The sequence below is a fragment of the Miscanthus floridulus genome, chromosome 6, assembly GCF_019320115.1.
Source record: "Miscanthus floridulus cultivar M001 chromosome 6, ASM1932011v1, whole genome shotgun sequence".
NCBI lineage: Eukaryota > Viridiplantae > Streptophyta > Magnoliopsida > Poales > Poaceae > Miscanthus > Miscanthus floridulus.
This window is the reverse complement of record NC_089585.1, coordinates 105,609,201-105,633,507: the sequence shown is the minus strand read 5'-3', so window position 1 is coordinate 105,633,507 and position 24,307 is coordinate 105,609,201. Positions and strand designations below refer to the sequence as shown.

General features: G+C 49.0%; 1 protein-coding gene across 1 annotated transcript; it reads right to left on the bottom strand.

The window, feature by feature from the left end:
* Nucleotides 1-22,086: 22,086 nt before the first annotated feature.
* Nucleotides 22,087-23,746, bottom strand: LOC136458919 (receptor like protein 29-like). Its single transcript, XM_066458826.1, has one exon. The coding sequence runs from the start codon at nt 23,692-23,694 to the stop codon at nt 22,255-22,257; it is 1,440 nt and encodes a 479-aa protein (XP_066314923.1). The 5' UTR covers nt 23,695-23,746; the 3' UTR covers nt 22,087-22,254.
* Between the last annotated feature and the right edge of the window lie 561 nt (nt 23,747-24,307).

Below are 24,307 nucleotides of genomic sequence, written 5' to 3'. Positions count from 1 at the left end.
CTCGATAAGGCAATCCCTTTCTGCTTTTTGCTCACGAAGGAACTAGGATTCGTTCTGGCTACGAGCAATGATACACTAAAAAGAGGACCGGTATAAAAAATACGGAAATACAAGAGTATGCGAAGAAAAGAGAAAACGAGGGAGAAGATTAAGCAGATACCTGGCTAGTAGGAACAAGGATTTCATGTAGAACGCCACTGGCCTCGCACAACCGCTCAAGGCATCCATCATAGCCGAGAACCTGATGTCAAGATTCTCTTGCTCTAGGCTCTTGGCACCATCATCAAGTGAGAAAAGAGCCAACGTTGGGTCCTCAGCAGCCATCCACTGGAGCGGCGGCTCACCCTGCATGGGGGAGCAGCTGCCCCCTGACAATAGGGCTGAGGGTGACCTCCTGCTGATCCTCTCCACCACCGCCACGGCACTCGAAGACCCTCCGGCCATGTCCTCCTCCATCTGGCCTACCTCGAGCGCTGTAGGTGGCATAGATTGCGCCGCCCCCTCGGATGCCACCATGGCAACATCTAGCCCCGCCGGGCTTATCGCGATCATGGTCACCTCCACCTAGGCCTCTGGTGGCATGGACTGCGCTGCTCCCTTAGACGCCACAATGCCTATGTCTGACTATGCCTGGCTTGTCAAGGTTGGGGGCGATCCAGCCGTGTCCTCCGTCTGGCCCGCGTCGGGCACCGTCGCTTGGGCCACCGAAGGCATGGATTATGCCGCCCCCTCGGACACCATCATGGCGGCGTCCAGCTGCTCCTGGCTTGGAGCGGTCATGGCCACCACAACCGATGACACCAGGCCCTCGACTAGTGGTGTCGCGCCCACCCAAAAGACGCCGCCTGCTCGGCGACCATCGAGGGCGCGGGTGCCACCGCAGGCGCCGCTGGATTGGCCAATGAGGCCGTAGCATCAGCGCCGCTCTTGCCTAAAATAGGGGCAATATTGGGCAGTGCCGTCCATCCTGCCTGAAGGACAAGGCTCCTCTTGGGCGCCAGTCCCAGAGAGCGGCCCCACCGCAAGAATCTGCAAGAGGGAAAAAGGCATAAGGTCGAAAGAGAAGAATAAAAAGGGGGGAAACAGGGGAATCAGTGGCCTACTCCGATGCCTTGGGGTGGCGGGAACATTTTGGGGATGAACCCCCAAGCCCCTGCCCCGACTCGTTTGGGTGGGACTACTTTGAGCCTGCTCCCTGCTCCCAGGCAGGGGGGCTCACCTCCCTTATCTCTGAGGGCACGGCGACAGAGCCACCCCTCTCCATCAATGCCTCAGGGGCTGTGGCCGATCCTCCTCCCATCCACCAATCCTGTGGTGGCACCCTAGGTGGGGCTGCAGATTCTCTAGCTCCCACCGGCCCTGCGAATGGGCCGATGGTTCGGCCCACCTCCACTGATCTCATGGACTCGCGTCCCTCCACGTGGAACAAGAAGGGTCCCTGCATGGGTCAGTGGGTGTCTGTTAGCATATCCTCGTCCGCCAGGACATCCCAATCCACGCCGGCGGCTACCTCATTGTCGTTGTCATCGTCATCATCACTGCCTGTCTCCTCTCCTCGATCACGCGCTTGCCGCTTCCATAACAGCTTCTTCTTCCTAAGCTCCCTCGACTTTTTGTCCCACTCGGCCATGATACGGTTCGCTTTCACTAGGGTCCGATCCTTCTACAATGGAGCTAGGCTATCCTTGAAGAATAATCCCCCGGCTGGTCCCGCCATCCCTAGGGTCAGCTTCAAGGGGTCAGAAATTCAAGTAAAAAAGGAGTACGGAGAAGGAAAACTTATGAAGTCAATAAACCCTAGTTTTGGCCACATTGGGGCATGCCCCAGCACTGGGAACATGAAATCAAGGACAATGCCAGCAGTGTCCTTTGAAGGCTCCATCATCTCCTTGATGCGCTGTGCCACCTCGGACGTAGGTAGCACCTCATCGATAAACACCGTCCCTTCAGACGGTGCTCCGGGCACCATCTAGTGCAGGGGAAGCATGTGCACCATCAGTGGTGTCACCCTCGTCGCATGGTAGGCGCCGATGATCCCTGAACCCTTCACGCCCCTGTTCTTTAAAGTTTGGAGGGCAGTGAGATGGTCGTCGATTTTCTTCCTCTCCTTGATCGGGATGCCCCACCTCCATGACCCTAGGGCCTCCTTGATGACACACCTAGAGAAGACTAGTAAGGGGGCGGTGGTGTCATCCTTGACATAGAACTATTGCGAATGCCACCCCTTGTTGGAGGTGGACAGACGCATTAATGGATACGCATCTGCCCGGTTGTTGCGGAGGTGAATGTTGGCGCATCCCACCGGCGTGGGTAGCTCCTGCTTCTCGACCCACCTCTTCAGAAGGTTGACAACAAAGATATGCCACCATAGGTCGAAGTGGGGATCAATCCCCAAGAACCCCTCACATAAGGTGATGAATGCCACAATGTGTTGGATCCCATTGGGGGTAAGGTGCTGCAGCTCCACCAGGTAGTAATCCAACAGCCCCCGAAGGAATGGGTGAGTAGGTATGGCGAATCCCCACTCATGGAAGTGAGCAAAGGACACAACATACCCTTCGGGTGGCAACAGCTCATCCTCATCACCGGGCAGCCGCCACTCCTCGGTGGCAGTCAGCGGGTGAAGGAGGCCATGGCAAATGAGGCCCTCTAGGTGCTGAGGGGTGATGCTGGATCTACCCCATGGCTCCATTGAGATGATTGGGAGAGGGGTGGACATGAGTTCAATGGTGACTATGATGCAGAGGCGAGCTTGGCGGCGGCCGTGATGCGAGTATGGAAGGCTCCGACGTTTGGTAGCAAAGATTGACGATGCGAAGGTGAAAAGGCAAAGTAGGGAACCCTAGGGGGAACCCCGTGGTTTTATAGGGGCGATGGATGTGAGAAAGGCAACCGTCTGCCTCAATCTCCAAGCCTACCACGACACACTACTGCATCACGCCATGGGATACATGCCCGCGATCCCTTTCCCTTCCCACAAAAGTCATGCCGAACAGTTCATCTTCCCAAGCGGATCAGACTCTTTTCCCACAGAGGGGACATGGGACAAAAGATTTCCCCTCCAGCCTATATGGGCCTAGAAAGCCCAAGGGTTAGCCCAATAGTCTCGATGGCCATCCCAACGAGGGATAGAACCACAAGCGACTAAGACATAGGTACGCAAGCATCAGCAGAGCCTCGTTCCATGGTTGAGCCCTAGGTAGGCAGACCCTAGATGAAATCCCCATGAATGGGATACCAAGGTTCCCCTAAAACTTTCTAGTTGACAAAAACCAAATCTCATAGCCTTACCCACGAAGGGTCCGAAATTACCCCCCAAGCGATTCTATCCGAATCACTCAGGGGCTCGGGGGCTACTATCAGGGACCTAATACTAGGGTACCTAATGAGGTGGGAGTAATGACCATCGAATGCTGACGCTTCCAGTTAGACAAAGAGCACTACTATGCTTCTTGCCCAAACGACGAAAGACTGGCTCCGTCTCGCCCGACGGCTAAGGGCTAGCTCCACCTCGCCCGACGTCTGAGTGCAGGCTCTGCCTCGCCCGACCTCCAAGGGAGGGCTCCAGCTCGCCCGACCCTTGAGGGCCGGCTCCTCCTCACCCGATGTCCAAGGACAGGCTCCACCTCGCCTGACCCCTAAGGGCTATACTCCGCCTCACCCGACAGCTAAGGGCTAGCTCTGCCTCACCTGACGATCGCACCGTACTCCTTCATGAGGACGAGCACAGGATATGACAGGACATTTGAGTCAACCATGATATTGAGGGCCATGTCCTATGCGCCTACGGGAAGGTACCATTAGGATACGATGGGACGGGCGCTTTAGGTCCTTTCCGACATAATAGTGCCCAAATAGTGTTGTAGGCGCCGACTTCTGTCCCACAGTGTAGTAGGCATCGCCTTTAGTCCTTGGGAGTAGATACTAACACAAACATACAACTGCCATTATGGTCCAAGACAGAAATCACATCATCTACAGTGACAAACATATGGTCACTTCCCCTGTTACTCCCCGAGGGGTCACAGCGCGGCTCTCCGGTGCACCGCACCGTCCGTTGGCGTAGGATGGGACGCACCCATTTGCTAAATAAGGCTAGGGCATGGCCTATGAAGATCAGCGAACATGCCACCTCTAACATGGTCTGCCATGTTAAGTAGGGCAGGCACAGGGAAAAAGGAAGACTCGACTCCCTCGAAGGACCTTGGATACCTTTGGTATTTTCCTCTTTCTCCGATCTGTAACCCCTGCTCCTCCTTGGTCTATAAAAGTGAGGGTAGGGCCCCCCACCAAAGGGACCAACTCTAGATGGATAAGTTCAACACAGACGACACTTCACACACGGCTGAGCAGCGACCAAGCTCTCGACGACCTTTTCGATCACTCCATTAGAGACTTGGGACTCGTCCCTCTCTCAACCATTTTGTACCCCCTACTATGAACCATTTTCAATACTAATAACATGAGCAGTAGCAAACTGGACATAGGGATGTTCAACCCGAACTAGTATAAATCTTGTGTCCTTTAGTGCACCATCCGGGCCTAACACACAACAATCATAAATTTAATAGCCGATGTTTGTTTGAAACACCGACACTGCTCCTGTGTTGGCCCAACCAGACATTGATAGACCCTTTGATGTATGTTGTGATGCCTCAAAGATGGGGTTGGGGTGTGTGCTTATGCAAGATGGGCGTGCAATAGCTTATGCTTCGTGCCAACTGAAAAAACACGAGGTGAATTACCCCACTCATGACTTAGAGCTGGCTGCTGTTGTCCACGCTCTAAAGATTTAGAGGCACTATCTGTTGGGCAACAAAGTGCATATTTTCATAGATCACAAGAGCCTCAAGTATATTTTCACTCAGTTTTAGCTGAATATGAGGCAACGGAGATGGTTAGAATTGATAAAGGATTACAACTTGGAAGTCCATTATCACCTAGGAAAGGCCAATGTAGTGGCCGATGCTTTAAGCCAAAAGTCACACCAGGTTGAGGAAACACCTTTGTCTGTCAACCACATAGAGGTGTTGGCTCACATTGCATTGACCTCAGAATTGCAGGAGCAGATTATTCGGGAGCAAAAGGAAGACCCTAAAGAAATTCCCTACATCAGGAAATTGATTGCTGAAGAGCATGGTCCTCACTTTAGTGTTGATGAGCATGGCATAGTAAGATACGAGGATAGGCTGGTGGTTCCATTCAGGGAGGAGCTAAGAAGAAAGATCTTGAATGAAGCTCACTATTCAAAGCTATATATTCATCCTGGCAGCAACAAGATGTATCATGATCTGTGCCACTTGTACTAGAGGCCCAACATGAAGCAAGACATCACTCGGCATGTCATGGAGTATGACACTTGTGGTAGAATTAAGGCAGATCACATGCATACTCTAGGATATTTGTAGCCCTTGCCCATTCGGATGTGGAAATGAGAAGATATTTCCATGGATTTCATTGTGGGTTTACCCCGCACAACCAAGGGCTATAACTCTATTTGGGTTATTGTGGATCGTCTCACTAAGTCTGCTCATTTTATTCCAGTGAAGGTTTCATATACAGCCAGGAAGTATGCTGAGATATACTTTGATTGGATTGTGACCCTACACGGAGTTCCCCTTACTATCATCTCTGATAGGGGATCTATTTTTGTCTCCCATTTCTAGGAGCAGCTCCAGGAGTGTCTTGGGACTTGTCTCCTCCATAGTTCAGTCTATCACCCCTAGACTGATGGCCAAATAGAAAGGGTGAACCAGGTGCTTGAGGACATGTTGAGAGCTTATGCCATTTCTTTTCCTAAGAAGTGGGATGAATGTCTAAAGTTAGTTGAATTCTCTTACAATAATAGCTACCAAGAAAGCATTCACATGGCACCATTTGAAGCTCTATATGGAAGAAAGTGTAGGACACCACTCAACTGGGTTGAAGTGGGAGACCGTGGGTACTTTGGGCCTAAATTCATTAAAGAAGCTCGAGAGCAAGTAGGCATTATTAGGAGTCACTTGAAGGCAGCTCAAAGCCGACAGAAGGCTTATGCAGACAAGCAAAGAAGGCCTTTGGAGTTTGAATTTAGGGATTATGTGTACCTCAAGGTGTCTCCTATGAGGTGGGTACATTGGTTTGGTATACATGGCAAGCTAGCCCCCCGATATGTGGGTCCTTATTAGGTGTTGGAGCAGTGTGGCCTTGTTGCTTATCGTCTCTAGCTTCCCGATATCTTATCTACGGTACACAACGTGTTTCATGTATCTTAGTTGAAGAGATGTTTACGGGTTCCGAATGAAGCTATGGAAATTGAAGGGCTTCCCCTCTAGCCAGATTTGACTTATGTTGAGCACCGTGTCAAAATCCTAGATGAAAAAGAAAGAGTAACCAGAAATAGTGTGGTAAAGTTCTATAAGTTGCAATGGCAAAATTATTCAGAGGATGAGGCCACATGGGAGCAAGAGAGTTACCTATTGAAGCATTACCCCCACCTCCTTTCTAGTTTAGATAGTTAGTTGCTGCGTCGAAATATAATTCCTATCTCCTTCTCACACTAGATTTGTAACACTCTCGGTGTTACGTTGTATAGTTTTTGCTAAAAACCCTGCATGAGCATCAACTTGTGTGTAAAGGCGTGTAATATAGAGTATAAATCAATATTTGGAGCTTGAAACGTTCAGTTGAAACAAGAAACGAAGGTTATATTTCGTGTCTCGTATTATCACTTAGGATTTTAAATGAATTTTTATCGGACGGAAATGCTACGGAACGCATTGGCAGAACGTAGTAAAGTGGGTAGCCCAAACTTCGTAGTTGACGATGAAATATGTGCGGTCGAGAACGAGGTTCGCTAGCTAGTATATCAAGTTGGTCGGAATTGGAATTCGATGCGAAACCGTTCGAGGTTTAGCCATTCCGCGTAAGTCTGTAAATGGGTCGAGGAAGCCATGTTTGACAATTTTTGTAGAGCGATCGGCTTAAGAAGTGGTGAGATGTCGTGGCTTAGGTTGATAGCTCTACATACCCAATGGAGTATAGAAGAAGTGGTTTGGCGTTTGGACCCTCGGGTAGGATTTTTCGACAGCTTTAAAAAGCATGCAAGTCACATATTTTGAATAGAGCCAGCGCTGGCCGCGGTCACTGTCGCTACTCGGCCTGGCGCCACTGCTGGCCCGCCCAGCGTGCGCCATCATGCTGGCCACATCCTCACTACCGCCCCTAAGTAAGCAACGTCCGATCGCGTGGTCCTTGCGCTACTGGCCATGGCCGCCTGCCACCATGTGCTAGCGCATGGTTCGCACCGCCGCTGCTGACATGCCGTGTCTGAGACGCCGCCTGCACCCTGCCATGCACTGGCCGGACTTGCCGTTGGGTCCCGCGCTGCATCTCGGGTGGTCGTATCTACCCGACACTCACCACGTACGCACACGCACTACGCCTGGGTCCTGGTAGCTCTGCCTTGCCATCGCGTCGCACGGCACCTCGGTCACGCTACGCGCCGTCCATCGCCACCACCTAGCACTGCTCCGTTGACCCACCATGGCTGCATGCATATGGGACGGCTACCTACTTCGCCAGCACATCCGTGTCTGCTGCCACGCTACGCCACGATGTCCCCTACCCTGCCAGCCTCTGTGGCGACAGCGTCGAACCAACATGGCAACTTTCCCCTGCTCCTCTATCGCCGAGTCGCGCTATGATAGCACACAACGTCGGCCAAAGCAGTGAGATTGTGTATGCCTTGGGATGGAGTGAGTACTTAGCCACACGCCAAAAGCGCCCACTGTTGTTGTTGGCTGTTGCCAAGCCTAATTTGGATGGTTCCATCGTCGTCGGCTGTTTTAAGACCCGCAGCAGTGCTGTGAAATTCCCCTTACCCACGTCCACCATTGTCCAATTCCTTGACACTAAAGCTTCACCCCATTCCACTCTACCACGTGCGCGCCCTAGTTCGCCCTGCTGCGGCCTGCCCAGCGCTGCCACAGCTGTTGCGCCATTGCCACCATCATAAGGCCCGCTAGGGGCATGTGGCAGGTCCACTCGAGTAGCCTGTGTTCAAGACACCACGACCTGTAAGCTCAGGGTGAGTCTCTGTTGCCTACCCGTGAGTTGGTTCGCGCTGTTGATGTTGTGGCCCACGAGAACGCATCCGTTGTCGTAGGGAGAGGACCATCATTGGGGAGGGAGCTCGGGACAGCGTCCTTGTTCACAGTATCGCCTCCAACCGCTGCGTGTTGATGTCAAGGTGATCATTGACCCCTTCGATAGGAATTGGAGGGTTGGGTGGGGCCGGCGTAGTCGCCCAATGCCCGCGCCGTCGTGCCGGTGCGCGCACGGGTGCCGGGGGACGTCGCTGCGGTGAAGAAGGGAAACGAGTGGGTGGTAGATGAAAAACCTGTGACTTAGTGTAATAGTGCTCGGGTTAGTTGTGTGAATAGGGGAAATAGCGGGGGCTTCTATGCTAATGCACCAGACGCGCGCGGCTCCGCTGTGGGCCACCTGTGTTGGGCCGCGTCGCGTGACGCCGAGTGGGCCGCACTGGTGGCTGCGTGCGCGCTTGGGCAGGAAGCTGGGTTGGGCCGAGCCGTCGCTCGCTGGGCCATGCGGGAAATCGTTTTTCAATTCTTTAGTGAATTACCAATGTTTATTCAATTTAATTTCTAGCTAAACTTTGATAAATTGTAGTAAATTATGTAGTTGTCCAAAAATAGTGAGACTAATTTTTTTAGGTTCACAAAAATACCATCTACTTGTTAGTATAGTTAGATTACAGTTAGTTGTGATAAGGATTGGGTTATAAATTCAAAACTAGAGTGCTAATATTATGTTGATTAATAATTGTAGGAATTTTTGTGGTATATTGGTGATAGATATGGCTATGAAAATTTTACAGTAGGCTCACTAGATTATTAGGTGCTTGCTATAAATTTTGTAGCCCTAGGGTAGGTTGATAAGTAGAGTAGCTATTATCCTTGCTTTATTGTATATAGCGTAAATCAGCATTAGGAGTAAGGATAGTTGTTGTTGCTATAATAATGAATGTCATACTTCATACTTGTTATTAATAACAATAGATAACTTAGTACCATGGTCGGTAGCACTAGTGTAGTAGTTAGATAGAGGTACTTTATTTTAAGAGTTCTTGTTGCTGGATTACTAAGTATTGCATCATCATTTCATGCATGTAGATCACGAGCTGGTAGAATTCATACCCACCAACGAACAAGAGTACGACGAAGTCATTAAGGAGTACGAGGAGGAGATCCTCATGTAGGAGAGAGCCCTAGAGCCGTTTGTTGCTGACCTTACTGACCTGTCGTCTGCCCAAGGCAAGCCTCGGTGCATAACCCTTATTTTTATGATCACTGAATATATATATATGACGTGCATTTAAGTTATAGGTATTTTATGGAAACTGTATGCATAAATATATCTACCCAAGAGTCCTACTAGTGTAGGTCGAGTAGATGCTATGCTCAGGATATCGGTAGCGTGAGTAACCTGCCGTTACTCGCAAATAGGTGATAAATATGATCACTCATGGTAAAATGGTGGAAAGGAAAGTGGTGACCAGGTAGAGATATGGTTTGGGTATTGGTGGGTGCAAGGGGTTGTGTCCTGTGGTCAACAGGGCATAGCTCAATTATACTTTTTCCCTGTCTGTGTCAATTAAGGACCGGTCGTTACATAAGGCATCGTGGGCAAGTCACAGATTTATTATCCTGAGCACATACTTGGGTATGGGCGGAGGGAAGACTTGTTGCTCTCTTATCGTGGATCCAGCTCTTTCCAAACTGGCTGATGGGAGGCGGGGATGGTGGAGGTCCTTGCACCGCACTGAGTCCGGGACTCAGGAGTGGGGGCTTGGAGTCCAAGTTTGGACGGGGACCTAGACAGCTAGGACAGGAGGGCGATGGGTTAGTCCTATTTGTGCCTGGGGTACAAACGGGGCGTGTGTTTTCGAGGCACCCAACTGGGCACATTGATTCGTGAATTGCTGGGTGATCCGGTACTGCTTGTTTACTCAAGGTTTATTTACCACTGTTGCAGGTGATGCATGAGAAGTACCCTTGTGTAGAGGATTCTTCTAGTGGGCTCAGACAGATCATCGTTCTTATCGCTAGATGTTTACTTTAAATTATGTTGTTTATCATTCCGTACTCTGACATTTGGTATTGTAAAAATGTACATTTAAGAAACTCTGATGTATAAAATGGACTTGTATTGTAACTCGTTCTCATTATTTGATCCTTAGGAAAAATGTGGATCTTTTGGGTTCTCCCTTGGGGTGTGCCTGACGGATACCGCCCGCTGTAGCTTGCTTTTAGGGTGTTTAGTGTCTAGTGGAAGACAAGCAACTCCAGAAGCATGTTATTTTGGGCGGTTCTACCACAGCTCATTGCGTCACTTCCGCTCTACTGTTGTGTCGTGCGTAGAGCTGAGCCGTGGCGCCTGTCCTGCCGCCTGCACGTGGTTCTGTCCCGCGTCACGACTATTAAATTGACGATGAACCGCATGACTCCTAGCTCTCTCGCTCGCATGTCTGCTCTTATTAGCCTTCATCGCCAGTGTCTCACCTCACTCTACTAGTCTCAGACGGGTCGACGCCCGCCATGCCACTGTCGTGCAGCATCCGCCAAGGCCACGCCCATCGTCGTCATGGTCGCCGCCGCTGTTGCGTCCTGCTGCTCCCACCTCCTACGCGCGCAAGCTCCACGCGCCCGCGTTGGTATGGCTGCTCCATGGCGCTGCCCCTTCCAGGCACCTCCTCCGCCATCGTCCGCGTCAGGCCACACCTCTACTGCCGTTGACGCGCCTCCTCTCGTCAGTCGTCGGTTTTCCTTCCCTCTCTCTCGCGCGAGCGCGCACCTAGGCCCACGTTGCCTCGTAGCACCCTGCCGCCTCCAGTCACGCCTGTTATGCCGTCGCCATCTCCTCACATGCACTCACATGCCACAGTGGCCTCCCCCGACGTCGTTCGCCCGCTCGCCCTACTGTTGTCACTGCCACGGGGCTCTGCCTCCATGGCACTGCCCAACTAGGTGCGCGCTAGGTCCGCCAGTGCCTAGGAGCCTGCACGTCGCTTCCTCGGCCCCTCTCCATTGCCGCAGCACCATTGTCGCCTGCCGTGTCCGCCGACAACCGCCAGCCGCTGTGGCCGGGCCACCGTGGACTACTATGGGCCAGGCTAAGGCCTTGCGTGGGTGTAGTCGGACGCCGCCTTGCCTTGCAGCCGGGCAGCTCACCCTCACCGCCGGTGGATTGCTCCATGCTCTACGTTTGCGGAAGAAAGGGAAGGTAAGAAATGGAAATAGAACCTTTCATTGGGTTCAGATGTGAACCGCTAGACTCAGATGAACAATGTACGTTAGACTGTGGATCAATTTGGTAAAACTATAGGGTTCTTTTTGCATATGTGGCGCACCCCCTCTAGGCCTTGGCTGCATGGGCCGCAGTCGGCCTTGGGCCACTGCCGCGTGCGCGTCGGTGGGCCGCCAGCCTGGCTAGCTGGGCCGCTCTCGCCAGCGCCCGCCTGGGGCTTTGGCCGTGCAAAAAAATATGATTTGATATGATTAATATATCTTAGAAAAATCATATATTTTTTACGGAATTAAATGAAAATAATTTTTATTTGAAAATTATAGATCTCGACGAGATCTACAACTTTCTAGTTTTGAGTTTTTACATTTGAAGTCATTAAGATGCTTAAAAAATTAATGACATATTTAGACTTAAGGGTATTTTCGACTTTTCACACCTGCAGTTTGACGATATTAGAGCCCAAACTGACGGCAGTGGCATGAAGGGCACAAAAAAGTTGAAGCAGTGGCGCTGAAAACCCGCTGAAATTTTCTAGGAGCTCACAGGGCATTGCGATCTTTTTAATGGCACACAAGGAATTCCCCCCTTATATTTTATCCAGGCAAGCCCCCATGCATAACCCCTATTTTACTGCACTTTAAATTATATTTGTGCTTTAAGTTTTAAGGAGTTGAATGAAACCCACTTGCATATATATATATATATATATATATATATATATATATATATTATATATATATATATATATATATATATATATATATATATATATCTTCATCCCATGAGTCTTACTAGTATAACAGGATCGTGTAGATTAGGGTTTAGGGTTTGCTATGCTACAGGACTTTGGTAGAAGTCGAGTGATTACCTGTCCCTAGCGAGATATAGAAAATATATTACTGTATTATCATCTCTTCGAAATATAAATGGTGGAAAGGAAAAATGATGACCGGGCAGCTATATGGTTTGGGTATTGGTGGGTGTAAGAGGTTGTGTCCTGCGGCCACGGGGAATGGCTTGGTTACACTATTTTCTCTGTCTGTGTCGGTTAAGGACCGGCCGCTGCATAAGACTCTAGACAAATCATAGACTTATTATCCCGAGCACATACTTGGGTATGGATGCTTGGAAGATTTGTTGCTCTCTTGTCGTGGGTTCTGGCTCTTTCTGGACCGACTGATTGGAGGCGGGGATAGTGGAGGTCCTTGCACCGCACTAAGTCCGGGACTTAGGAGCGGGGGCTTGGAGTCCAAGTTTGGACGGGGACCTAGACCCCATGAGAAGAGGGTGATGGGTTGGTCCTGTTTGTATCTGGGGTACAAGCGGAGCGTGTGTTTTCAGGGTACCCAGCTGGGGGTATTGATTCGCGAATCGCCGGCGATCCGGTAACTGAAAGATGAAAGATGGGAAAATGGATTCTGATTGCTTACCACCTACTTGAAAGTAGCACATGTGCTTACATAGAATGATAGTTAATGAACTAATGCACTGCTAATAAAAATCGAATATAAGGATACACTTTTAGTAATGCTCCTGCAAATGCAATAAACCCACAAGCTAAATAGTCTTGCATATCCTTGGAGTCTTTTCTTTTCTCCTGTCGGGTAAGTCTTGCTGAGTATAATTGAGTACTCAGGGTTTTATTTTCCCCTATTGCAGGTGACAGGTGGATGTTAGAGCTGACCCTTGTGTGTGGATTCCTCCTAGTGGGCTCAGAGAGGATTTTCTTTACGCTGCAATCATAGTTTTTATTTATAACTCTCAATAAATATTTTTTATAAATGAAAGTTTTGTAATCTATGGTCGTAGTTTATATATCAATACTTCATCATGTCATAAATAGATGTTTAATTCCGCTGTAGCTATGTTCACATGTTTATATCCCGTTGTTCAATTAAATGATTCATAACTCTGATAATATGACACATTTCGCTGTTATAATAATAAATATTTTACTTCGATGTTGTATTAAAAGTGATGTAAGAATTGGTTACTAATGATGTAAGCTTTATTTTTCTCATTTTGTGGTCCTGATGTAAAAATGTGGATTTTTGGGTTCTCTCCTGGGGTGTGCTCGACGGGGCCGTGTAATTTGATGTCCTCCCTTGAGTACTTAGTGTCTAATGAAATATGAGCACTTCTGGGAGGCATTAGATTAAGCGGTTCTGCCACACAGGTTGCTGCTGGCCGCTGCCAGGACGCGCCACCAGTCTCGGGTGCCGACTGGCAGGAACCATCTGTTCCCCGCTTTGCTCTGCGTTGCATGGAAGAAGGGTAAAAACGCATGTTGCAAGCTCACATTTCAAATGTTTCAAATATTTTAGACGTATGTTGCAAACGTTTTATACGGATGTTGCAAAAGTAGATCGGTATGTTGCTTATGTTGTAATGGTTGTACATGTATGTTGCAAGAGTTGTTCCAATGTTTCATTTGTTTTTTCATACGTATGTTGTAAGCGTGTTTATTTGGATGTTTCATATATTTTCACACATATGTTGAAAGTGTTTATCTAGATGTTGCGTACTTTTGCAATGGTTTTAAAGTGTTTTTACAAGTGTTTCATCTGTCTATTTTTGTATGTTGCAAGTGTTGCATCTGAGTTATTCAAAAGTAGATGGGGTATTGCACATGGGATGCGCGTGGAAAGCGAGAGGGGGCACGAGCGGTCCCCGCTCGAGCGACGTTCAGCGGTGCGGCCCCAGCGTGGCCACGCGAGACGCACACAGCGGGGAAGCAACGTCTGGCCAGCACTGGCCCATGCGTGGACGCACAAAAACGGACTACAGCCGTGGGCGTTCGTCCGGACGTTAGCAGTGCCGAAAGACAAAGCCCGTTACAGAGGGCACAGTTTCTTTGTAGGCGTGTTGGATGCGAGAATAAAAGATTGACTAATGAAAGGCTACGTGTGGATGTAGATATTTAGGACGTAGAATCGAATTAAGTTCAATATTAAATCAGTTTTGTTATTGAAATTATTGGTTTGATCTCCCAACCACAGTGGCCCAACGGCCACTTGGGCCTTGACCTCGCGCCCTGATCGGGGGCGCCCAGTCCATCTATGGCTGGCGGGCCCCCGTCACACTGCGCATTAAATAGAGGTGGGGCCGGTGGCTCTCAGCACGAGGTTGGCCTGAGCCGTACGTCCCACCGGAAAACTCTACTCCGATCTAACAGAGGGGCGCAGCCGGTGACGGGAAGCACCACCGTCGCCACGGCACTGCACGACCACGGTCTTCACCCCGGTCTCCACTGCGGTGCCCTTCTTCTCCGACCGCCGCTGCCTAGCGCAGAGCTTTACCTACACCGGCGCCATGGCGATTACTTCCTTCTCTGCCAAGCCCGAAGGTATGAGTCACCTTCTCTGTGTCTCCCTCTGAATCTCTAAGTCACTGATTATCCCAAATACAAGGTAAACACGATCCACTCCTAGATGATCCAATAGCAATAACAGAAATCAGTCATGATTCAAGCCACAGTGTGTTATTTGGATAATTATGTAGAATTGAATTAAGTTCAATATTAAATCAGTTTTGGTATTGAAATCAGTCATGATTCAAACTATGTTATTTGGATAACTATTGAATTGGCTTCAATCGCGCCACCACTGCTATCGCTTCCTCCGGCTCGCCTGAGCATGAGCGCAAACGTCTCCCGCTCATGCCCGCGTATCGCCGGCCGCACGCCCGCACCTACGTCACCCGTCAGCAGTTTCACAGACGCCTTGGGCTAGTGTCTCTTTCTTTTGTGTCTCGTACTAGTGTTTTGTTAGTCCTGATCCCCGTTTTGTATTTCAAATCTCCAATGATCCAATCTATAGTAAAGGCTAACATTAGTAGTCTGGCTCTGTAAATCTGCACTTATTTTGAGCTAGTAATTGGGTGCTTTTGACGCCATGAAAATGACAAGAACATTTGCAAGGTGAACATCGACTTAGAAGTCCTAATGTGGCAAGCCATTATTCTGAAGGGAAGCTGAGCAGCATTCTCGCTTGTCATTGTCGCCAAATTGCATGATGTCAGGGAAAATATTTTGAGGGCATCATGGAAAAAAGAAGCATTCAAATATCTATAATCTCAATCTTAGAATTCAAGGTCCAAACGGGAGGGATTTTTGTTATCTATAATCTGGATTCTAAAATCGCTATTGAGAATCACGATTCCCTGAATCCAGTATAGATTCAAAGAGGACCTACATCTACTCGGTATCCAGATATATGTTCTTTTTTAGCCTCTCATTTCGCATGCTCAGCTCACTCTATCTCATTTGAACTTTTTTACTTTTTTTTTTTGAACTTTCAGCAAACTTTATTGATTCATCAAAATGGATATATCGTTTACAAGCAACTGTAGGATAGATACAGGGGGATCATCTACCCAAATCTGAGAGCTTTTCTCTAGTAAAGCTTGCCTAGCTAACTCATGGGCAACTGAATTACAGCTTCGATTACAATGACTAATTGAAATTGCCACGAACTCCTTCCAGTAGATGGCACATTCATCGTAGATTGCCGCTGCAGCCGCGGCCGAGAAACCTCCATTCTGCATCGTGTTGACTACCTCCATACAATCAGCTTGGAACTCCACTCGAGTACAACCAATTTGTTGCGCCAGGAGGAGTCCATCCCTCAATGCATATGCTTCTGCAGTGGCTGCGTCTATTGTATGTGGTATATAATTATGTGAAGCAGCAATGAATCCACCGGTGGAATCTCTAATAACCGCCCCCGAGCTCGCCGATCCCTTTATGCCATCGTAGGTGGCATCCACGTTAATCATCAGACATCCCTCTGAAGGTTTCTTACGGCCTTGATTGATTACTGCTCCCTTCTTTGATGCAACCGCATAATTCGTTGTAATTGCTGCTATTGACAAGGCTGATCTTGATGGATTTTGGATATCTTCACCATGAGCACGCTGACGTCTTTGCCACCAAATATACCAACAACCGGTCAAGATGAGTTCAGCTCGACCAAGGTTGAGCTCCTTCACCTCACCACCATTTCTGATAATTTCCTGGATAAGAACAGAGCCCGATCTATCAAAGATCATCATCCTCTGAATGTGTTCCTCAATGCCCGGTGAAGCCCAGACTTCCTTCGCACGGATGCAGGTAAATAAAGCGTGCTTAATATCTTCCGCCTCCGTTTGGCACGTAGGGCAATTAACTACATTTGTGATATGCTTGTTTGCCAAAATCACATGACAGGGAATACAGCCATGCAACGCCCGTCAAGCGAAAATTTTCACCTTGCTAGGAATAGATAGTTTCCACAGTTTCCTCCATACTGAATCTGCCCCTGATCCTCCTGCTGATACTGCAAGTGGTCTGGACCCAAATTTCGATGAGCATTGACAGTGATATGCAGATTTGACTGTGAACAATCCATTTCTGTTGAAATGCCACGCAACCAAATCCTCCCTGTTTCTGTAAATCGGGATTTGTAGAATCCTATGCACATCCACTGGCCAAAATAATGATCTCATAAGGGCTCCGTCCCACCTTCCATCAATAGGGCTAATAAGCTCCTCCACCGTAGAGACTAGAATGTTTTCTCTTGGTGTTTAACCTTCAAATTATGACTCCCTGGAATCCAATTATTCCTCCAAATATTTATTTATGTGCCATCACCAACGCGCCAAATATAGCCACGTTTAAAACACTCGAGCCCCGCAAGCACACTTTGTCAAGTGAACGAACTTCCACTCTTCATCTTTGCTTGAAGAAGTTTCCCATCTGGGAAATACTTAGCTCTCAACACCCTTGCACATAAGGAGTATGGATAATACAGCAGTCTCCAAACTTGTTTTGCAAGCATAGCCAGACTGAAACATTGGAAATCTGTGAACCCCATACCACTTCTATCTTTTGGTGTACATAATTTCCACCAGGCTTGCCAATGAATCCTCCTCTTACCATCGTCGTCACCCCACCAAAATTACGATATGAACTCTTTTACTTGCTGTGATGGCACCCGGAGCTTTTATTTAATTCCACTCGGAGCTAGTATAAGGGTCTATTTGAATACTCTCCTCTAAGCTTTAGAGGTTTAAAAACTTTAGAGCACTTTACCTTATTTTTAAAATGTAAAGCTCTAATATCACCCGTTCGAAGACTTCTCTAAAATTTAGAGCTGGCTTTAACGAGAGGCGAGCACCAAAGCTCGGCGCCACAAGGCCACAATCGCGATGCTCCAACGGCAAGGTTTGCAGCTGGGCAGGGTGCGCTCCCTGGCAACCGTCGGGCGAAGCGAGACACGTGCGTACGACGCACGGTACGCAGGAGACCAGGAGTACTCCTAGTACCTGACTTCCGGCTTGCTCGCCGGCCGCCCCCATCATCCCAAGCCGGTATCCCCACCGCCTTCACTTCAACTGCCACCCCTTGTCAGTGTCGTCCCGGCGCCTGTGACGACACTGCCCCCGAGACCCGAGACCCCCACGTTGGCATGCCCGTGCGCCGTGCGCCGTGCGCGGTGCTCTCTACGCTGTTACGCTGTCGGCAACACAGCAACGCAGTTCGCCAGCTCGGCACGACATGGTCGCTGTCGCTGGGCGACTAGGCGCAGGGCGCAGGGTACCGGGCCCTGGCAGCTGAGCAGACATACAGCGTGGCAGGCGGCGATGGGTGCCGGTGTGACACCGTGATGGTACGGTGGCCATCGACGGGCCAGCGGAGACGACGTCCACTGTTCTTGCAACTGCTGGCTGATGGCTTTCCTTGTTCGTGTTCTGCCCGGCGCCGGCGGCGGGATATCGTCTGTCAGCTACTGTAGCACTTATGGCTAATCATGGACTAATTAGTCTTAAAATATTCGTTAGGCGATTTCCAATCAAACTATGCAATTAGTTTTTTTTTGCGATTTCCAATCAAACTATGTAATTAATTTTTTTTCATCTATATTTAATACTCCATGCATGTGCCGCAAGATTTGATGTGATAGTTTGGGGTGAAAATTTTGGAAAGTAAACCAGGCCTTAATCGAAAGACAGAAAATGCGTTCTGCGATTTCGTCGATCACTATAGCTTGCAACTCGAGTACCGCTGTACTAGGTGTGTAAATAATTTGCTTTCAGATGGGTGGCAGGGTGTAGTGTGGCCACGTACTGTCTTTTGATGCAGAAATGTTGTGCTTGCTGATACAGAAAAACAATTAAGAACATAATTGTTCTATGGATGAATCAAACAAATCAACTACTAATTTTTTTCATTTAGTATTACCTACATCAATAATACATAGCAATTACACCTGATTAAGCAATGTAAGTATAGTTCAATTCTAGTGTAAATGAGAAATTAATTCATAGTCCATAAAAAATTAAATTTGCCAAGAAGAAGCAAGATGACAAGGAACAAGCACATAATCAAAGAATCAAAACTACAAATCGAAAAAACCTGAATGACATTTAAAAAAGCAGAACAAGACATGAATTAATACAGGAAAAATAAACTTCAAACAACCTTTACACCTTGCCAATTAGTGAGATCCAAGTAGTTGGACAACTATACAAGAAATGACTAATGATCAAAAAACACAACTAGATCTAAAACTATATGAGGAACAAAACGGATACAAAGAAAAATTTCAAAGAATACCTAAAGGCAGGAAGACAACATTTCAGAACCTGCAAGGCTTCAAACCAAATGTAAAGGATACACTGTGTCAACAAAAAAAGAGAGGATAATTGGGATGATTTAGGAGTGGAGGAGTATCTCAGATTCTGAAAACTCACCGATGACATAGAAAGACCATCAACAACCACCCTCACCCCCGTCTCAGCCTCTACCTGAACATCTCCACAACACAAATAGCAACACAGGAAGAAGAAAAACGACGACAACACCATTGAATTAGAACAATAGCAGCCAGATGTACAACATCTAATCAAAAAACTGAATGAAATACTCACCAATGAAACCAAATCGACGGCGAAAATGACCACGCCTCCGCCTCCGTCCACCTCCGCCTCGACCTACACCTCCACCTCCACATACCAGAAAAACCAAAAAACACAAAAAAAAAAACAAAATTTGATTAATTGAAGCCTAATGGTCACCCAAGTAATCATAAAGAACAAAATAGACGAAAAAAATATAAAACAAAATTCTCAGGCCATTGCAAGAACTAAGAAAATCAAAGAAAATTAACAAAATATAGAAAACCAAATATTTTTATGGAATGAAAAAAACAAAAAACTTTCTGAGGCCATTGGATGAACCAGGATATCAAATAAATAAACAAAATAGAAAAAACAGAAATTTTATATGGATTGCAAATACCAAAAACAATATGAGAACATTGCATGAAACAATCAAAACAAAAAAATATACAAAGTACAAAAAAGCAAAAAAAAATCTATGGAATGCAAAAAACAAAATGATTTGATGGCACTGGATCAAACAAACAAATCAAAGTAAATACAATGCATTAAAACTACGAGACACACATGTGTCTAATAAACATTTCCAATTAGTATTAAATACATCCATAATACCTATCAATTACACCTGACTAAGGACTATAAGTATAGTTGAACTATAGTGTAAATGGAAAAACTAATTCATAGTCTATATAATAATACATAGGTACTGTGCTAGTACTAGTCAGGTAATTGATAGGCAGTTCACGAGCGAAAGAAGCAGCGACCATCCCAATGACCAAAGGGTCTAGTTACCAAACACCACATACCTAGCGCACATGTTCTCATTGAGTAAAATTTTAAAATAAACTGGACACCGTATAGGACATCACGATGGGGGCAAAATCAGATCGGACAGACCAGAATTTATGTGATGAATGTAAACAAGTTACTCAGGTAAAGGATAGCTTTTATGTTTTGGTTATCAACACGAGTAATTTTGGGCAACATGATGTTTAAAAGCCATACATGGATGGAGTTTAAATGACAATCATACACGGATATGATTGAGCAATCCATATGAGCTTATATTTAGAACAAATTTTGAACCTTCCATACCTTGTACTTCAGAACTAAGAGAATAGTTGTTAGTTGGAGGTTGGAGTCCACCGAGTAGCTGCCACTTAAGCAGGAGTAGGTTGTTAGGCTTATATGGATTAAACACCGCTAGTTTATAGATTAGGACACCTAGATAAATTAGAGTAGCTCTCAAGCATACGACTTAGAGCAGACCCTGACATAGAAACATGGTGCAGAGGTTCTTGTAGTTGTATGATAGTACTGTGCAGGTGTTCATGAAGACGAACACGTCATAGATAAGGAAAGGCGATGTCAGATATATGGGTTTAGGGTATTTCACCACCCATGTATCCGATCCACACCAGCAGTACTTTTCAGCGAACGAACATTATTTTTTTCTCACAATAAATCAACATAAGCATCAACAGCAGCTAAATTTTAGCGAAACGAACAAGGCCGACAAGGACCTTCCCGTTACTACAACGCTAGCAAAGGTCGACTTCTTAGTTTGTTGAGACTTGGCCAGCCTCACGAGAATATTGGGCCTGTTCGCTTGAACTTATCAGCTAGAATCTACAATATTTTTTTCTCACAACAAATAAGCTTCAACCGACTTTAATACCGACCGAACAGGCCTGGTTTACCATGAGACCTAGCAGTTTCATTTAATATCGCATTACGCAGCCAGGCGTTTGTTAGTGTCCTCGATCAGAAGATGTGATAAGGGCATCCATGGTTTGCATTTGGTTTGGGGACATTGAATCTAGGATGAGTTCCGAGAAGTGGACTCCAACTGCTAGTCTAAGGTGGTGTTTCTTCTCCTAAACTTTAGGCCCTGTTCGGCTTACCCCATATTCGGTTTGTTCGATTTCTTTTTTCTGTCGAAACAGTATTTTCCTTTCACAACAATCCAGCCGGAACAGTGTTTTTCAGCCAGTTTCAGCCAAGTTTCAGACCTGAAACTTGGCTGAAACTGGCTGAAAACACTGTTCCGGTGAATTGTTGTGAGAGGAAAACACTGTTCCCACAGAAAAAAGAAGGCGAACAAGCCGAGCATGGGGTAAGCCGAACGGGGCCATTGAGCTCCACCCAGTGGCGGATGCACGATGCGGGATAAGGGCGGGGGGGGGGGGGGGGGGGGCTAAAACAATGGAGATGTTGATTTGCATGAAGATTTAATGGTGAAATCAAGCTTTTGCTACAGTGATTAGTATTGAAATCAGGCCATTAGGGGGGGCTGGAGCCCCCCCCCCCCCCCCCCCCCCCCCCCCCCCGGATCCGCCCCTGGCTCCACCAGTGCCTCCCCTGCTACCGTGTTGGTGTAGGTCAACCTCGAACTCGCCGATGCCCCTCGCCCATGCCACTTGTAGCCTGCATCAGGTATGGAGAGGAGATGAGGCAAGCTGAGATATACAAGGAGTGGGGAGACAAAGTACATGAGGGCATGACGAGCTCGACGTGTGTTAAGGCATCGAGGCTAAGGAGGACAACGTGTGAGCCGAGGAAGGAGGAATACGAAATGGAGATTAACACCGTAGAGGTGGGACAAGCTCATCCCTAGATTTTGAAGAGAAGGATATGCCCCGTGTTTATGAGAAATGCCTCCCAGGAGGATGATCTGTCCTTACAATCCCTAAACCAAATAACAATACAAATGGGATCATCCCTGTCCGATCTCACTTTATCCCCAAAATAAGCGTTATATAGACTCGGTTGTATGACCGTCAACAGAGATAAACCCAACATAGGTGCGTTGTACTTGTCGCGCACAGTGCTCCTCGGCTCCTCCTAAAAGTGTTGTTGCTCTCCGCTAAAAGCATGAAACAAAACAGTCTGCAACGAGCTAAGTAGTGTGCTACGATTTTAAACGGCTCTAGCTCTTCGCTACGGTATGCCAAAATAGGTGAAGCCAAAAATAGCTCCTAGTTCATTTTTGTCATCTAGAGAGGATAGAAATAGAACGGCTTCTTCACTCAGCGCACACGGAGGAGCCAGGAGCCACCCGAAAGCCTAGTACAACATAATGGTAGTACGGCCACAAGAGTCCAATCGATACAGAGCGTGCTCGTTCAAGGCAAAAAGGCAGCACACGGCCACGCACGCAGGGCATAACAGGGAACCAGTCGTCGTAAGCACCCCTCTTCCCGGAGCTCTGCTCGCCGAGCTAGTACGCGCCGACGACGACGGGGTGTCACCGTCGTCGCTGCCTCGGCAGGCGCCGATGCCGACCCCGAAGCCCCGCCGGACGCTCCGGTCGTCCAGGCACAGCCCGGAGTTGCCGCTCAGGTCGAGGTTCCCGCCGAGCCGGCGCAGGAACGCGCCGTCGAACGGCACGGCCCCGCCGAGCGCGTTGTTGCTCAGGTTCAGGTGGTAAATCCTGCCCAACCGGCTGAGCGCCGCGGGGATCGGCCCCGTCAGGTTATTGTCCTGCAGCGAAAGCGTCGTCAGGCTCGCCAACTGGCCGAACGCCTCCGGTATCGGGCCCGAGTAGCCGGAGCCGGCCAGCCGGAGTTCTTGCAGGCGGACGAGGCTGCCGAGCTCGGAAGGCAGCGGGACGCCGATTGGGTTGTTGTCCATGATCAGGTACTGCAGGTTTCGCAGCGCGGAGATGCCTGGAGGGAAATGGCCAGTCAGGCGATTGTTGCTGAGCGCCAAGAAGGTGAGCGAGGTCAGGTTGGCGACGGTGTCCGGGATGCCGCCGGTGAGGTTGTTGGAGCTGAGGTCGAGCTTCTGCAGCTGCCGCAGCTCGCCGATCCGGCTCGGGATGGCGCCAGACAGCGAGTTGTAGCTCAGGTCCAAACCGACCAAGCTCTTGAGCTGGCCAATCTGGGTCGGCACCGGCCCGGAGAGCGAGTTGTAGCTGAGGTCGAGGCGCACCAGCGAGGTGAGGTCCCCGATGCCCAGCGGGATCTCGCCGCGGACCAGGCCGTTCTGGGAGATGGTGAGCACCTGGAGGGTCCGGAGGCTGGCCAGCGCCGGCGGCATCGTGCCGGACAGCGCCGGGTTCGCCCTGATGCTAAGCTGCTGCAGGCCGGAGGCCGCCGAGAGGTTGGCGGGCGCCGGCAGCGTGAGCGTCGTGGCGGCGGCCGGGTTGGTGAAGCAGTCGACGAAGAAGAGGGACTGGAGGTGTGGCAGGGAGAACACCTCGGGAGGGAAGGACGCCATGTCCTTGCACGTCGGGTTGGGCTCCACGCCGAAGTCCAGCCGCGTGACGTGCATGCGCTCCGCCGCGGCGGCGCTCGCGTCGGCGGCCGGCTTGCACTCGAGCCCCGGCCACGGCGCGCCGCAGGGGTCGGGGCTCTCGACGCGCCAGTCCCGGTCGGAGGACACGGCCTCCATGACACGGAACAGCGTCTCCCTCTCTGCTGGATCCATTGCCGCCGCCGCTGCCGCTGCGTCGGCGGCCACGGGGAGCAGGGACAGTAGCAGGGCAATGAACGCTGGCACCATGGTGTTCGCGCTCGATCGCGCGTGCGGCTCTGGGGTCTGGGCCTTTGAGGACTGGGGAGTCTCGCCAGGAAGCCTTGCACTTGTACAGCAATAAAACAGGGGGCTCGTGACTCGCGTGAACGACTCGATTGACGCGACGACGACAGAGAAAGCGCGCGATGTAGTACAAGCAGAACAGGGGCACAGGGTCCCGTCCAGGCAAGGGCTCGCGTTGCGTTCGGGTCGCCCTCGCCGGTAATTCCACGAACGGAGGTCGGGGGTCCGCATGAGGCAGGCAATATCAGGCCATCTTGCCAATTGATAACTTGCCTCCGCTCTGGCTCTGTATGACTGTATGCAGTGCTAGTAGGGGCCATTCAAAAGAAACCGCACGCTAGTACAATGTAACGAGGCTGCTAGTGTAAAGTTTGACTGGTCAGGCACTCAGGCGCTATCTACGTTCCTGACATGAGTTATCTGCTAGGACCTGCTCCAACACTGTCACTGACATCGCTGGATGGGTTAATCACCCTGTTCCTTTCGCACGGTTGCCCCGTTGCAAAAGAGGGGGCCCGTTGCCTGAGCTCCATAATTTCACAACCCAAGTGTGTAACCTGCAATGCCTGCATTGCAG

Coding starts and splice junctions, on each gene's coding strand:
- LOC136458919 (XM_066458826.1), bottom strand. CDS start 23,694: ATGGTGCCAGCGTTCATTGCCCTGCTACTGTCCCTGCTCCCCGTGGCC.